Source organism: Colius striatus, chromosome 6, assembly GCF_028858725.1.
Source record: "Colius striatus isolate bColStr4 chromosome 6, bColStr4.1.hap1, whole genome shotgun sequence".
Taxonomy (NCBI): domain Eukaryota; kingdom Metazoa; phylum Chordata; class Aves; order Coliiformes; family Coliidae; genus Colius; species Colius striatus.
In genome coordinates, this window is record NC_084764.1 from 11,126,864 (window position 1) to 11,144,579 (window position 17,716).

The window sequence follows — 17,716 nt, forward strand, 5'->3', positions numbered from 1 at the left end:
TCTTTTAAAGATCTCCAGGGATGGGGACTCCACTACCTCCCTGGGCAGCCTGTGCCAGTGCTTTAACAACCCTCCCAGTGAAAATTTTTCCTGATCTCCAATCTAAACCTGCCCTGGCACAACTTGAACCCATTTCCTCTTATCTGATCATTCATTTCTGGAGAGAAGAGATTGACTCCCAACTCACTAGAGCCTCCTTTCAGCTAGTTGTAGAGAAGGATCACGCCTACCCTAGCTTTCTCTTCTCCAGGCTAAACAACCCCAGCTCCCTTAGCCACTCCTCATCAGACTTGTGCTCCAGAACCTTCACCAGCTCTGTTGCCTGCCTCTGGACACACTCCAGCACCACCATGTCCCTCTTGTAGTGACGGGCACTGACTGAACCCAGCATTTGAGGTGTGGCCTCACCGAAGCTGAGTACAGGGGAATGATCACCTCCCTACTCCTGCTGACAACACCATTCCTGGTACAGGCCAGGTTGCCACTGGCCTTCTTGGCCATGTGGGCACACTGCTGGCTCATGTTCAGCTGGCTGTCAATCAAACTCTCCCAGGTCCTTTTCTGCTGGGCAGCTTTCCAGCCACTCCTCCCCAAACCTGTAGTGCTGCTGGGGGTTGTTTTAGCCCAAGTACAGAACCCAGCACTTGGCCTTGTTAAATCTCATACAATTCACCTTGGCCCATAAATCCAGGCCGTCTAGGTCGCTGAAGAGCCTTCCTGCTCTCAAGCCGATCTACACTCCTGCCCAACATCTGCAAACTTACTGCAGGTGCACTTGATCCCCATATTAGGATCACTGATTAAGACATTAAACAGAGCAGGCCCCAACACTGAGTCCTGGGGAACACCAGTAGAACTCATACATATCGTATATATTAGAAATAGGCTGTATTCCAGGACTCTGCCTCTTCCCACATTTGCCTAAACTTCCAAGTTGAGGTCTGTATGCACAGTTTGTCTCTTCTTTCTCCATGATCAAAAGGTCTTAGCTAAAGAGTTTTTCAATGTTGTTGATGTGGTGTTCTTTAATCCTGTTGTTGTGGAATTGCATAAACATTCCCAAAATGCAGTTTCCAAATATAATCAGAAACAACTTCCTCCTCATCTTCAAAAACCTCACAGCTCACAGAGTAAGTGGAAGACTGAGGCACCCAAATCTTAAATTAATTTGGGGAGTTAATTCACTTAATTCAGGTAGTTCTCACCAGCTTTAAGTATCTGGAAATCAAGGTCCCTGTTACCTTTAGCAAGATAATGAAGGTGTGTTCTAAACAAGGAACAAGAATGCTGTGTTCACGACACACTAAAGTTACCTGAACAGTGAAAGAAAATTTGGAATAAATACAAAAATGGAACTTGAAAACACATTCATTTTATATAAACCAAATAGAGCTCTCTTTAGATTTTCACAGTAGCTTCTACAATTAAAATATGAAAGACAAGAGCTTTGCTATACCTGGGTATGAAGATTCAAAAGACATATCTTGCCTGAGTTGATCACTTGCCGCACAGAGTCTATGCTAGTACCATAGAGGTTCTTCTCAAACTCTCCATATTCAATGAACTTCCCTGCAGCTACGTCAGTTTCAAATGCCTGTCGTGAAATGAAATGGTAATCCCTGCCAGCTACTTCAGTCTCTCGCCTGCTCCGAGTAGTATCTATGAAACAAAAGCAACAGAAAAGATGTCAAGACAGTGATACAGCTGGAGAACTGAAGAAAAGTGTTTCTTAAGAGAGAAATTGCTAACCAAGAAAAAAATAGGCCTTAGAAATATCCAAGAAATGCAAGTGTTTTATTTTCCACAATAAACACCCTTGGGTAGATCAAGTTGCCAAAGGCTGAACCTATATTTAGAGGTCTCGATTACATTATCTAAAGAAAAAAAAAAAGGAATAGTTTCATCTGTGCTGCTGCATTCTGGATGTGAGAACAGCTATTAGTTGTTCACAACAAGTTATATTGTTAAGCTGTTTGTAAACCTAATTTGCAGTACGTAAGACATTAAAAAACCCCACAAAATTCACTAAAACGTAAGCTATTTAGCAAGGCACTAAAGCTACTTAAATTTAAATTTATGCAGGATATGTAGGTCAAAAATTCTTTGACTGGTGTCAAACAGATGTATCAGTTTATTTTTTTAAACTTCTGTACCTCACTTGAATTTTATCCAATCTGAAAGATACACGTGTCTTGTAATGACTCTGTAACAGTTTTGGGACACTGGATTTGCATTGACTTACCAAAGCTGCTTTTTGCCATACAAAATTGTCATGGAGCTGTTTTTGCTTGGTAACAGGGGGAGTGAGTTGCAGTGAAGACCCAGTAAAGAGTTTTTGGACTCTCCCCTGCTCCTGGGTTCAGACTCACCTCCGGCCCGGCTGGGCCAATCTGGTGCCTCTGCCATCACTACTTAGGTGACAGGAATTTGAAGTGCTTGGGAGGAGGTGTAAGAGTGGTACGAGATGGAGGCAACAATGCAGACTCCACAGCCAGAGGAGGAGCACGAGACCAGAGACACCTTTGCAAGCCATGGTGAGAATGCAGCTGTGCCGCTGCAACCCATGGAGGGCAATGGCAGGACTGAGAGCCACCAGCAGCTCCGGGTGAGTGTGTCCAGACATGCAAGAGACTGTGTGAGGAGGCGGCCATGGCGCAGGCTGTGCTGGAGCCTGCATGCCACAGAGCAGACACACACAAGAGGCAGAGAGGAGCTGCAGCCTTTGGGATGAACGCACATTGGAGCAGCCCATGCAGGGCTGCTGTGTGTGTGAGGTACCCCAAGGACTTGCACGGAGGACTCATGCAGAGCCCACCTGCCCTGAGAAGACACAAATGGCAGAAGCTAACAGGAATAGACTGATTGAAATCCCCACTCCCTGCCCCCCTGAGCCATTCATAAGAGTAGGAGGTAAAAACACTGGGATCAGAGCTCTGAGCCCAGGAAGAGGGCAGAAGTGGGGAGAAAGTGGTCTTAAAAGGGCTAGCTGGACTCTCCATTGTTGTACCACTCTGCTGTTTTGTGTTGGTTACGTTTTGGGGTTTTATGGTTATGCTTTAGTTGATGTTTTATTAAATTATTTTCTGTTTTTTTCCCCAAGCTGAGTAGCCTGGTCTGATTTGTCCTGGACCATAAGTAGCAATTAAGCTCTCCCTGCCCTTTGACAATCCTCAGGTGTTTGGTACTTGAGGCTAATCGTGGTCCTTCATTCCATGATGGGCCAAAATCACTACAAACATGTAGCTTTATTTGTCGTTATCCAAGAGCTGACAATATCCTGCTCAAAACCCCCACACTCCTAATTGCTATTTTCAACGTCAGAGGATTTGTCTGCAGGTAACGTTTAGAATCATCAATTGTCTCCACCCATCAAACTTACGGGGAACTGCAGAGGCAAAGCGATCCACTTCGTTATTCATCAGTCGCTGCCGCAATTCATTCTGGCCGCAGTTCTGAGGGCCGATCAGAACAATAGGCCGCTTCCTATTTGCTGGTTGATGATACAGTGACATTTCTTCATAGGTCAAAATTTCCTCGTTGTCATAATCTTGAGACAGAAACAATAAAACAGTCACAACTTACGTTACTGCTAGTTGCATGTATTGCCTGTCACGCAGTATTGAGTTTCAGGCAGCTCCTGACACACTGTCTAGCATCTACCTGTGAGTCATCAATGGAACAGAACCCCAAAGATCATCACTTGCCCAGTAAAATGAGGTGGTTTCTTTTTTTTCTCCCTTTCTGCAGAAACAAAATGTGTTTCCACTTACTACTGCTATAAGCAGAAGCATACACTCAGGAAAGAATTCCAAGGAGTAAGTTTCTAGTACAAGAATAACATTACATCCAACAAGAGAAATCATCATCCCAAAGTACTTTCGTAAAACAGTATAAACAGCCTACAGACTCTCTCTTTTTACTAAACTTAATTATGCAGAGATACTACTACAAAGCCATAATAAATTGGCTCATCATTGTAAAATTATGAGTGCTTCCATGTCTAAAAAACTAGCTGTTTTTTTTTACCCCATCATTTGGTCTTTAATAAAGACACTAAGAGGAAACTGAGGGGGGATCTCATTAACACTTACAAGTATTTAAAAGATATTTGTCAGGAGGATGGGGCAATACTTTTTTCTGTACTGTCCAGTGACAAGGGGTAATGGGCAAAAGTTGGAACACAAAAAGTTCCACTTAAACACAAGGAAAAACTACTTTACATGGAAGGGTGAGGAAGCTCTGGCACAGGCTTCCCAGGGAGGGTGTGGAGTCTCCTTCTCTGAAGGTTTTCAAAACCCACCTGGACACGTTCCTGTGTGACTTCATCTAGGTAGACCTGCTTGAGCAGTGGGGTTGGTCTAGATGATCTCTAGAGGTCGCTTCCAACCCCTACCATTCTGTGATCAAATGACTCTACAAAACCTGCCAACTGTTTTACACCTTTCACTAAATGCTATCCCAAACCATACTACTGCTCCTACAGAGAAAATAATCAGGCAGTATTTCTAACATCAGATCTTGAATTTCAGTATTCAATCTACAAGGCCATTAATAGAATTTCCCGTGCAAAAGATGATGCTTACCATCATTTTTATTTGCATTGTATAGAACCTTTTTCCGTTTCTTTCTGTTTTTCTTCGCACACCAGAGTTTTCCTAACCAAAATAAAAGTAAAATCAAATACATAGCATAAAGCTTCTTATCCCACCTACTCTCTGAATCTTTGAAGTGGAAGATTTATTTTGCACTTTTGAAAAGGCATAATATTCTCACCTTCATTACAACAATTTGGTGTATTAAGGAAACGTTGAATGCCAAGGACTTCAACCGAGTCACAATAGATAAAATTCTTAAAGAAAAAGGGGCTTTCCAAATTCTCCTTCTCATCCTAATTACACTGCACATAAGTTGTGAAGAATCCATGTGATTTATACAACAAAGCACTAAATTCAGACCTGTATTTACAACAAGATTTCACAGAATCATCCCACTTTTATTACAAAAACTAGTAGAATTTTCTGCAACTCTACAACAAGGTTCCAGATATCAGCAACTCTTTAAGGGTTGATTTTTTTTCCCCCTCCCCTTTGTAAAGCACATCTCCAACCTGATTTTTCTGGCTCCTTGTCTTCTTCTATGGTCTGCTTCATGGCTTCTCTTTGTTGCTGAAAACTTTTTCCTTAGTGCATTTTAAAGAAGAAAGAGTAAAAAAGCAGTCAACACTTAGAAACCATTCCCATACATTTTTTAATGACTTAGTCATTCTAATTTTTCATCATGTTTTAAATCTCTGAAGGGACTTTCTGGTAGAATATGACAGATAAGAAATTTTAAAACAGAAATTAAAATTGTTGAGAAGTTTGCATATTGCTTTGAAAATTTATTCACCACGAAAGACTTGCAGAGGTTTGTACTATTTGTACTATTTTTGTATATTTGTACTATTTGTACTATTCTGGACATTTTTGCTTAGAAAATTGAAACGACTGGAAAAATTACACTTCCCCATGGCATGGTTTTCTAATTATTTTCGTATAATAATTGCATTCTATTTATATTAAATTATTTGAACTTCAGCTTGAAAAACATTATCCTATATTTAAATCAGTGTTTGTGACTGAAATGTCATAAAGTAACAGTGCAATATTGTGTGGAATCTAAAAAAAAGACTTTTGTTCATTTCGTTTAGCAGATCAGTAGATTTTTAACGGACTAGAGTGCAGCATGTATTTCAATGCAAAAATTATATACTGACTTCATGTCTGACAAACTCTGTTACTCCCAGAAGTCAGAAGGGAAGCAGGCAGGACTTAGCAAAGAGCTTCAGTTACTTTTAAGTGAAAATATGTTGAAAAATTACTAAGAAAGTGATACATTTTCCAGAGATACTACTTGATACTGTAAGAAACTTCACAGCTGTTATCTCCAGAAAACAAGTAGGCTGAAGTCCCATGTTTCTGACCAGGCCAGCAGAGGGAACTCTGAACCCATAGTGTCCCCAGGGTGGACTAGTATGGGAAGAGGAGAGTACCTCTTCAAAGGCGAATTGGGGTGGCAGCAGTAGCTTTAATCTGCATCTAACATCTGTACATGGAGATGCCGCTAAAAGGTCAGCTTTTTGAGTGAATTATATAACCGTGAGCTCTGTTGCACAAGCTTCAGAGTTACAGATATTTAAGTTAATGTATATTATAAGAGTGTATGAGACTTTGAAAAACTGACTACTGCCCCTGCAGCTATGGAAACAACTGGTTCTCCATTGCTTTCTAGAGCTTTATTTACCAGGGATAAGGCCTGCCAGTGGCTGATTATCTTCATCTCCATCTCTGTAAGCCTGCCACCAGTTTGGATCTTCTTGGCTGATCACATGGAGTATATCTCCTTTTTGAAAAGATAGGCCCAACTCTCGGCAGGGGACATAAGGGTCATCAGAAGGATCGTAGTCAAAATGTGCTTTCACATGTATCTGTGGAAGATCAAATGTAAAAACAGATGAAAACTCCTTGTGACTTCTGAAGAATTAACTACACTCCGTCTTCCTGTGACTGCAGTGGAGTTCCGATATATAAAAATATCAAGATCCTATTAAATGGAAACTTTATCTGGGGCATAGAGGAGATAGCTGCAGCTGAATGATTACTGAGTTCAGCAACGGAAAATAAACAATTGTACTAAGTTGGAGACAAAGGCCAAATTCAACGCTTGTCAATTCTAAAGTCTATGGAATTTCCTCACCATTTTAGGATGCAAAACTCTCTGAGCTACTGTTCTAAGTTCCCTACAATCAAAAAGTATGAAGAGATAATCTAAAATACCTAATAAATACACAAATTGAACGCCATTTGTTTGGCTTCATCTGAAGTTCCACTTTTTAAGTATTTCACTTTGTCACCAGCCATTAATATTTTTGTTTGGCTGTAACATAAATCTCTGCATTCTTCAAACTGTTAAAGCTGTCTCAAAAAACGAGTGTGTCAGCTAAAAAGCCAATGGTCCTGATGGGATGCATCCTAGAGTGCTGAGGGAGCTGGCTGATGTGATTGCTAAGTCTCTCTCCATCATTTTTGAACAAACATGGAGGACAGGCGAGGTGCCTGAGGACTGGAGAAAGGCCAATGTCACGCCAGTCTTCAAAAAGGGCAGGAAGGACGACCCAGGAAAGTACAGGCTGGTCAGCCTCACCTCCATCCCTGGAAAGGTGACGGAACAACTCATCCTGAATGTTATCACTGTGTGATAACTATATGTTATCACATATGAAGGAAAAGGTGGTTATCAGGGGGAATCAACATGGCTTCACCAAGGGGAAATACTGTTTGACCAACCTGACAGCCTTCTGTGAGTGCATAACCAGCTGACTAGATGAGGGGAGAGCAAGCAGACATCATCTACCTTGACTTCAGCAAGGCTTTTGACACTGTCTCCCATAATATCCTCATCAGAAAGCTCAAGCAGTGTGGCTTGGATGAGTGGACAGTGAGGTGGATCGAGAGTTGGCTGAATGACAGAGCCCAGAGGGTGGTGATCAATGGCACAGAATCAAGTTGGAGGCCTGTGGCCAGTGGAGTTCTGGGGCCAGTCTTGTTCAACATCATCATCAACAACGTGGATGAGGGGACAGAGCGCACCTTCAGCAAGTTGGCTGATGACACCAAACTGGGAGGACTGGCTGATTCCCCAGAAGACTGTGCTGCCATTCAGCAGGATCTCAACCAGCTTGAGAGTTGGGCAGAGAGGAACCTCATGAGGTTCAACAAGGACAAGTGCAGAATCCTGCATCTGGGAAGGAACAACCCCATGCACCAGTACAGGCTGGGGGTTGACGTACTGGAGAGCAGCTCTGCAGAGAGAGATCTGGGAGTCCTGATTGACAATAAACTAAATACAAGCCAGCAATGTGCCCTCATGGCCAAGAAGGCCAATGGCATCCTGGGATGCATCAAGAAGAGTGTGGCCAGTAAGTCAAGGGAGGTTCTGCTCCCCCTCTGCTCTGCCCTGGTGAGGCCTCATCTGGAGTCCTGTGTCCAGTTCTGGGCTCCTCAGCTCAAGAGGGACAAAGAACTTCTGTAGAGAGTCCAGTGTAGGGCCACCAAGATGATCAGGGAGTCCCCTGATCATCTTTCATACAAGGAAAGGCTGTGGGAACTGAGGCTGTTTAGCCTGGAGAAGAGGAGACTGAGGGGTGATCTTATTAATATTTACAAATATCTAAATGGTGGGTGTCAGGAGGTTGGGGCATCACTTTTTTCTATGGTATCTAGCAACAGGACAAGGGGCAATGGAAAGAAGCTGGAACAAACAGTTCCATTTAAACATAAGGAAAAACTATTTCACTGTGAGGTGAGGGAGCCCTGGCACAGGCTGCCCAGAGGGGTTGTGGAGGCTCCTTCCTTGGAGGTCTTCAAGACCCACCTGGACATGTTCCTGTGCGACCTGATCTAGGTTGACCTGCTTCTGCAAGGGTGTTAGACTAGAACTCTAAAGGTCCCTTCCAACCCTTATCATTCTATGATTCTATGAATGAACAAAGTTTCCCCATATATAAACTTTTCCTCCCGAACTGTAGTTCGAAGTTCATTCCATACAATTTTTATATATATATATATATATATATATATATATATATAAAAAATAGAAAAAAGATAATTTCAAAATAGAATTTCAGATGGACAGTTCTACTTTTATAATTTCTTATTATTTTAGAAACTGAGTTAAAAATCATACTAAGAGTTTCAGCTTAACATGATAAATCCTTTTCAACAGTTAATTCAGGTATTAGTCTGGTAACCATTAAATGAGTTTAAACAACTAAGTTTTGATCTTGTTCCACAATACAGATGATGCATTACTAGGAAACACAAGGTAAGTATCATCAAGCTCAATAACTTAAGTAGAGCTACTTACAACTGTCTCCTTCGCAGGAGGTGGCTTGCTCTGCTGACTGGGAATCAATACAAAGGTCAGAGTACCATGCATGTCAGCCTGAGATAAAAAATAGGTTTTTCATATATACAGTATCAAGATATGGCTTAAGGTTAATAATTTTAATAGAAAACATTTAGAAAATGAAAAGACAGTTCCTAAAGCACCATCATCTATCCATTAACTGGTTTAAAAGAAACAGTACTGATACAGACTCAGTGATTCATGTTGATATTCAGATTTTAAAAGCTTAAATTCTTCATTATACATAAACAATTCCTATTTGAAACACAGCAGTTGCAATTCTGTCCAGCAGAGACTTGGAAGTGGAGACTAGTATTATCTTGTTCAGTTCAAAAATACCAACAAGTAAATCTATGCTAGGAGGAAAAACTTTATAAAAAGAGCAATCTTGTAAGTAACTGCTTAAGTGGAACAGTGTGCTAAAATCTAAACATTTCTACTACAATTTGATGATGTTAACATTAAGGTATACAAAACACTGTTTAAAAATTTAGCTAACACACTCAAATCCTACATCTGTAAGGTACTTAATATCAATATTGCAATTGCTCTTACCAAGGAGGTTGAACACAATGTCCAGCAGCATGAGAACTTAATCGGAGGATACTGCTGCCCATTCTTCCTACAATAAAGGCCTGGGTTCTGCCATAGGTTGCACTGTCCTGATTTTGATTCATCTAAAGAGCATAGAGCTGTTCACTCAAGTATTTACTAATTATATTTCTCTTTTTTCCCCCCTAAAGACCCTATGAAGTGATAGTGGCTATTTGCAATGTTTTGTATCAAAGACATAACTTTTTTTTTAATTGTCATTTTCATCAGATGTCTGATCTTCGACATCAATCAACAGCAGCTGCCAGGGACAAGTATGAGAAAAGAGAAGTACTGGATACTGGTAATTCTGACCTCCTACTTCATACGGCCTTTGAGAGAAAGTACCTCTGCATTTACAAGTTCCTGATGGATTTTTTGTCTGTAGTTTTGACTAGCTGCTTTTGAAGTGATGTATAGTATTGCAATGAATGGTGAAAGTGTAATAAACAAAAAAATGTCTATGCTAGTCAACTGCTAGACAAAATGCTTTTATCAGGAGGGAAAGAACAAGAAGTCTAGGCATGTAAAGGTCCTGTTTGTGGTGTGTTAAGCCTGGCCAGCAACTAAGCACCCACCAGCTTCTCACTCACTTCCCTTCCCAGCAAGACAGGGAAGATAAGCAGAAGCTCAAAAACAAGAAAAACCCATAGGTCAAGGTAAAGACAGTTTAATAACAGAAGGGGAACAACCCAACCCAGCAAGTGATGAAAAAGCAATCACACATCATCCAGTCCTTATTGCTCAGTAAGATGCTATACAGTATGCTACATCACTGTGGCTGAGCCAGGTCAGCTGTCCCAGCTATGTCCCCTCCAAACCTCTCCTTCACCCCCAGCGTACTTGTGGATAGGGACAGAGTGAAAAACAGAGTTGGTTTTGACACTGTACAGCAATAGCTAAAACACTGCTGTGTTACCAAAACTTTCAGTCTAAAGTCAGCCTAAACCACAGCATTATTTAAGCTGCTATGGAGAAAACTTGTCTCCATCCCAGTCAGACACTGCCACAATTACACAGCCACACACTTATCAATTGTGGACTCAACCACAGATGAAAAATCATAGCTTTTCAGGGCTAAGCAAAGTTTTTTCTTCGAAATCATGAAAAGTAAGTATCAAGATGACAGCCTTACTCTTGCACATTTGTAGGCTCAAGTTTTGTAGATAACTGCCATCATGCTTATTAATATCATACTATTCACAGAAAAAGCTTGAAATGGGCCTCCACACATAAACACTAGCTATCAGAATGAAAATACTTTTAAACTAATGTGAAATGTAAGCACAATTAACAAATAGAGCCAATATGCTTCAGTCTTATGAAACGGCTATTCAAACAAGCAGTATCCAACTCACCAACAAGTCAAAGACTTCATTAACATCTTTTCCACGAATCTCAATGCCATTAATCTCCAGAACTTCATCCCCTTCATGTAACAGACCACTCTTCTCTGCGGCACCTCCCTTCACTATTCGACTGATGATAACAGAATCCATTTCATTGCGAACAGTAGCACCCTGTGTAGCAGCAACACATTCTGAATTTATTATATAGATGTAACTCAAAGCCATCGATTGTATGTATTCCAAGCCAGTGAAGAAACTACTTTGAAAGAGACTGCAAGTAACTGCTTGGATGCACACACCCAATGCTCCAGGTTAGAAATTCACTGCTTAATTTCTTCAAGCTGCACTCGAGTCTGAAGAACTGAAATATTTCACATTGTAAGAATCATGATTCTTTAAAAAACTTATTCCTAAGGAAATACTTATTTGAGAAATGCAAAATAGAAGATGAGAGCTGCTAAAGAAAAAAAAATACTACGTGGCTGGCATAAGATTATAAACTGTCCTGCAGCAAAGCTTGCAATAGTGACTTCTGTTCAGAAGTCCTGTCCAAACCCAAGCTGACAGACAGATGACAAATCATAGTGCAGCTATTGCTATATCAACATATGCGAAAATTTACTATCTATGACTACTTCTCACTTTGGAGGGAAGACGAGTGTTTACAAGGTAAACATTACCTCCATGTTCAAATTACAAAACTTTCACAGCAATTTGCAAAGGATAAACAAGGGTTACCTCCTTTTACATATAACTGAGTGAGTAGCAGTACATACCAAAGGAATATCCCGAGCTTTCTCGATACGAACTATTTTAACTGTTTCCCCTCCATACATGCCGACATTCTCATAAATCTTTTCATCTGCCACAGGTTCTGGCTGCATTTCTTGTTCCGCAACCTTATCATGAGCCAGTAAAAGTGCCTGGAGTCAAACAAAATTAGCTCAGTTACACAAAGTGTGAAATTTTCTATGTATACAAAATACTAGAGTCCATTGAAATTCTGCAATTTGCATTGTCTTTGCAGGTTACAGAACCTTGCAAACTGACTCAAGCAATAAAAGCAGTCATCTATCACAGCTCTGTAGCACTTACTGCTACGTAATTTCCAAAAACTTTTCAGATTGTAAAAAAATAGAAAAGCCATTTTGAACACACAGCCTAGGTATTGGTCTAATAAATATTAAATATGTATTAATGTGTGACTGAGGATTTAGACATAAGTTACTGCAGTGAGAATCCTCACAGCTAAAAATTCTCTTTATACACCCTATGGTAAGCATGAAATAGCTGTAAAAAGAAAATCACACAGCTAAGCAAAGCAGTTCATGTATTGCTCTTACCCTACTGATCTATTGCTACATTGTTTATGTGCAAATTACCTTGTAATACCTATGGAATGTAGCAAGATCTGAATACAATCATGCACTACAATCCATCAAAAGTTTTCATCAGTTGCTGTAATTGGAAACTCGTTATTGTACATAAAAATTAAGAGATCAGCATAGAGTTGAACAATAAGATCCATCCTTGCCCTGTCAGCCGAAAATATTTGCAAATAATTATATTAAAAACATCATCAAGAATTACATCCATTAGATCAGAAGCTCCATTTTGTTTTACCTGCATGTGAGGGGCATTCAGCAAAGCATTGAGCTCCTGCCCATCTTTATGGTGACTGGGTTTCAAAATACTCTGCACCTGAAAACAAATCAAGTAGAAAACTTTTCATCTACTCAGTGATTTATCAATCCTCTCCCCTGCTCAAGCACAAACCCCTAGTTGCAATTGTTAGTTTTACTGAAAGGGAAGTGTATCCATGTAACTGTTCTACAGGGTAATTGAGGTTAATCTGGTACACACTAAGAAAACACGCAAGGAGCCCACAGGACTACTCCGGCATATTTTGCCATAGTGATTATCTACCAAATCTAATTGTGTACTCAGTGCAACACACAGATTTGTCCATACCAACAAGACTGGCAACAAGTTCAGTTACCAGAGATGCACACAAAAAAATTTAACCCTAGAAAGAAACACAGTAGCGAGATCAACCACAATGAAGTTTATAACGTGAATGTTCTGAGTCTTTTAAAGTGGACTGATTTTTCATTAATTTGATTAGTCTCCCTTTTTCTTAAGAGCCAACAGTTTATTTATACCCAAACTATTTGCACCAACAGGAAGACCAAAGATTCCACAACAGGTTTTGCAACACATGCTGGAGCAAGATCTTGCTTTAAAGTATACGGGTCAAAACTTCAAAAGCTCCCAGGAAACCACATTTCTTTGGCTGTTTCCAAAATAATCCATATTAACAGAAGAACTGCTTTGCTCAAGCAGCTTCAGTTGCCTAAAAAGGTTTGCCCTCTCATACAGTTACCAAACATGTCTCGCCATCATCTCTTGCAAATCCTAGAAAATCCTGGTATGCTTACAGAGAAAGCCAGGAGTAGGGAAGTCCAAAGGTGATGCTGAAGAAGGTATTTTCCGTAGCCATTATCCTCTAGCCTAATCTGACCAAAGGCACGCAAATCCAAAAGCATAAACGAGTCCAGAGACATGAAGAGTAGATTATACATATCAGAGCAGCTGCTTTCAAGTGGGACAGATTTTTTTTTCCCCCAAGAGTTTTTCTACACTTACAGTAAATCAAGAAATCACAAGTTCCACAGTGAAATTAATTTTTTTTGTCATGTAACATTATTTAAAGGTCTGAAGATCGTCTGCCCTAAAAGCAGCTATCTACAGAAATGCTAACAACTCTTTCGGATGCTACCAGATGACAGCACTGAAAAAAGTAAAGATAACTTTTAATTCTAACAGAAGCTGCTAAATGAACCATTCACATGGAGCAAGATGGTTACAATGCCAACAAAATACTCTGACCAAGTTCCCATGCTTGGCAATAAACCTGGCACAGCCTCCAAATATCTTCTTTCTGACATCCCTAGAACATGATCTGTGGTGAACAAGCCTAGTATAACTCTGAAAAGTCACAGAAGCCAGATTTACATTTTTAAGCTGATTTCTTTAAAACCCTTGAGAACAGAAAGAATTCAGCTTCATATAGGCCTGACCTCAGTCATTACCCCCAACTTAGCCTGAATTTTGGGGTGTCATATAACAAACAGATGACCGTAGAGGATCTATCTCAATAACAAATTTTCTTATGTGTTGAAAGAAGAATCTTTTATACTTAAGACTTTCACACAGAGGTTTATTTCAGGTCTCTACTTTCAAAGAACTTGTAAATCCTTTATTGAAAGAACTACAAGATTTAAAGCCTTATTTATCCAATCTTTGTGACTCTTTTACAGGAAAATCTACTCAGAAAGCAACTTAGAAGTCCTATAAGCAAGAAAATCTTTAGAATACAAGGTTAGAAGTTGGGGATTTGACAGTAACCAGGCCCAGCCAGTCATTCCATGTACAGTGCATATTTTTCTATTCAAGTTCAACTTCTGCTTTGAATAATTTTACTATTCAAAACTTTAATAGTTCTTCCCTCCCCATTTTTCAGAAAGATACACTTAATTATTTGCTTATTTAATGAAATGCCAGGAAAGCTTCAAGCTGCTATACACACCATTTACTACACTGGTGTTGCCACGTGTCAGATTCCTTTGCTAGTTGTGGTAATGAATCCCACAAACTTACCAGATTCCAAAATATGAATGTAGGCTGCCATTCCAGAGGTGACACACTACAGATAGCACAGGGAAGCCACACAAAATACGTGGCAATAATAGTAATTTCTTCCATCTTCAGTCTAGTTGTTATTAATAACTACATCAACTTCAGTTCAAGCAGACCCGCAAAAGCTATCAATTTGGTTTCATTATACACACCATAATTTGAAGGCATGTACTGTGGAGGCACATGGTGGAGTGATAGCAAACATTCATAATTTAACTGCACCTGTAAAATCCTGTTGTTGTTTACTCTCAGTTGAGCAGGACTGTCAAAGGGAATACACATTGAAATGCACTTACACCAGAAGCTACAATCTTCCAGTCTGTCCTCTAGTACTGATGTAGTTTAATTGCCTGCACTGGCTGAAGTGTACAGTGACAAGCTGAAAATCCTTAGAAATGTAGGCTGTATGAATTGAGCCTATTATGTGCTGTTACAGGTCAAAAATTATCAACTGTCTTGAATGCCGCAACAAATACTCTTACAAGGTCAAGATTCAGACCATGTTCCCATAATTCTTGCCCCTATCTTGGTCAAGTTTAAATGGATTTAAAATCAATTTAATTACACTTGATGTTTACTGGCTATTTTTATTTAAGACTCCACATGAAGATTAGCTCACTATAATAAATTCATTAAGCTCAAGTGCTTCATTAAATCTTTTAAATTCAATTAAAGTTTCTTTAAAAAAAAAAAAAAACAGGAAAGAGATCTTGAGTTATTGGTCCCTGGTTATCAGAATCAGTGGGAAAAGTTAATTGTACAAGTGTACTACTAATTTTAAGAACTTCCTAAAGGTGGCTAGAAAATAAGAATGTACCATTTCAATGATGTATTGTTAGTAGTTAAAAATGAAAAATCAACAGTTCTTCCTAACAGACTGTTCATACACATTTATAAAAGCAATCATCAGTTAAAGAGTAACTGAAATTAGATTTTTCCAATGAAGTTCAGTGAAACAAAACTCCCCCCACTACCTTCCGAAAATGTAATTTAATTAATATTAATTTTTACTTTTTTTTTAAAGGAAGGATGTTTCATTTTGCAATATGAAATGGTGTTGCAAACTGTCTTCCCTTGTTAGAGCTACAGAACTATTAACTCCAGGTTCTCTTCCAGATTGTAAAGCCTCAAACAACACCTGTCTGCAGCTTTAAATTAGAACATGCACTCCGAGACAGCTTCAGAGTTATACATTGTTGCTGATGACTTGTGTACTAAAATATGCACATTACCATTACTTGCCATTTAAAATTAATGTTATGCATGTATCTGCTATTTTTCTCTTTCTCATAATGCCTTGTGGCTTTTATCCTCAAGACACTATCAGCATTTTAAATCCAGGCTTCTGCAAGTGTCTCTTCAAAAAAAAAACCACTCTGAAGTAAGTAAACAAACTGCTTTCTGGGGGAGCTTGCCATGCCTATGTTTAGGGATTGAAAAAGCAAAACACAACTGAAAGATACAGTACAAGAAAAACCTGGGAATGTAAGACAGACACTTTGTCAGAGTAAGAAAAAAACCCAAAACAACAAATCCAACTTTTCCTAAAGCAGAAATAACTTCCTCCTGTATTGCTACCATAACAATTACAGAAGCTTTTCCAAAAGGATTAAAGGATCTGAAAAACAAGTGTATGATCTTTTATTCAGGCAAGACCAGGAAGTATTGAAAAATGTGAATGAAGGCCTCAAGGGGTTCCTCGAGACACTTCTGTCAGTCACAGAAATATCTGGCCTGAATTTCTGTTTCAATAATTTCAGGGTTCTATACAACATATTGCAAAATACAAGGCAATTAAATGCAGCAGAAGTTGGATCACTGAGAAACTAGATTACAGCTGGAAATAGGAAGAGATTTGTGCAATATATTGACTTTTCGGGAATTTTAAGGCTGGACAAGACAAAGATGGGAGATGAAGAATCAAAGCAAGTACAGGAATACATTTGCCTTTTACACAACAGTCTCTTGGGTGATGACAAAATTCCATTAATGTAAACATTTTAGATTAAGTAAATATTTTCTTTATGCTTAACTTTCCATCATGGATTGCACACGGAGACACAAAACTGGCTTTCCACCACCTTCTGATGTTTGGATTTATCAAATTACCATTAAAAAAAAAAAAAGAGGAATGTATTGGGAAGGTGAGTGGTAGGGAAATTGGGGAGAAACAGGAAAGTTTGGAAACAGACCTAGAGCTTTCCCAGGCATATTTTCCATCTTGGAAACTTGTATTAAGTAGCAAATAAAAGGATTTCTTACCCATAAAGGGTAAAAATCAGCTTTATCAAGAGATAAATCTGTAACATCCGATATTACAAATGAAGATTCAAAAACTCTGGCTTGTATCTGCATGAAATCCCAAACCAAGCCAGTGTAAAGTGGATGTTTGGGGAGGCAGTTTACAAACAGAAATTAAATGAAAATGTTCCTTCCTTCAGGTTCACAGCCTAGTAGGGATCCTATGGCAGCTTACAGGCTGATGAATAAGCCAAAGCGAAGCTCACATTTGTAAAATCTCATTTGTAAAATACTCCACATGGTTTTGGCACTGTCTTATTGACAAACCTATAGAGGAAAATCCTAAGCTGCAGTTTAAGCAGCACACTGCACCTTCAGAGAACATATAAATGACGTTCCTTGAGAATCAGTAATTTCTTCTGCAAAAAGAACTTCAAGCTTGACATGACGCTGTTTTCCTTGACAAGGAAGGAGAGTGGAAAGAGCTGTTGGAAAAAATAGTTTGCAGAAGAAAAAAAACCCAGATACTACTACGAAAAAAAATCAACTTCCTGTCATACGGGAATTGGAGAGACTGAAGAATGGCTATATCCTTGCTCAGGTACTCCAACTGGCATACCTAAGCCAGTTTTGAAGAGGTAAGTTTGGTTCACTGGGTACTAAACACCGGACCATTTCCCCAGCCTCTGGATCTGGCTTTGCTGAATGCTACAGTACTACGTTTGCACTGAAAATGGAATTCAAAGTAACTAAAGTTAAATATATATCTGTAATAAGATGTAGCCACACTTCATTGCAATATATACATGCACTGGGTCATGGCAAATGAAGATAAAAGTTATTGAGCAGTCCCTCAGAGGGTCTTAGCTGCATCCAGCCACATGTGAAAA

The 17,716-nt window shown here is 39.4% G+C and overlaps 1 protein-coding gene across 3 annotated transcripts in view; it reads right to left on the reverse strand.

Moving 5' to 3' along the window:
- Positions 1-17,716, reverse strand: part of PALS1 (protein associated with LIN7 1, MAGUK p55 family member) — a 55,313-nt gene that overhangs the window by 5,137 nt on the left and 32,460 nt on the right. For all 3 annotated transcript variants that reach the window (XM_061997992.1, XM_061997993.1, XM_061997994.1), the window contains 9 exons: positions 12,510-12,587; positions 11,663-11,809; positions 10,896-11,057; positions 8,905-8,982; positions 6,283-6,466; positions 5,108-5,179; positions 4,584-4,655; positions 3,380-3,547; positions 1,457-1,659 (listed from right to left, as the gene is read on the reverse strand). In XM_061997992.1, coding sequence (XP_061853976.1) covers positions 1,457-1,659; positions 3,380-3,547; positions 4,584-4,655; positions 5,108-5,179; positions 6,283-6,466; positions 8,905-8,982; positions 10,896-11,057; positions 11,663-11,809; positions 12,510-12,587 — 1,164 coding nt within the window. The remainder of the gene's footprint in view (positions 1-1,456; positions 1,660-3,379; positions 3,548-4,583; positions 4,656-5,107; positions 5,180-6,282; positions 6,467-8,904; positions 8,983-10,895; positions 11,058-11,662; positions 11,810-12,509; positions 12,588-17,716) is intronic.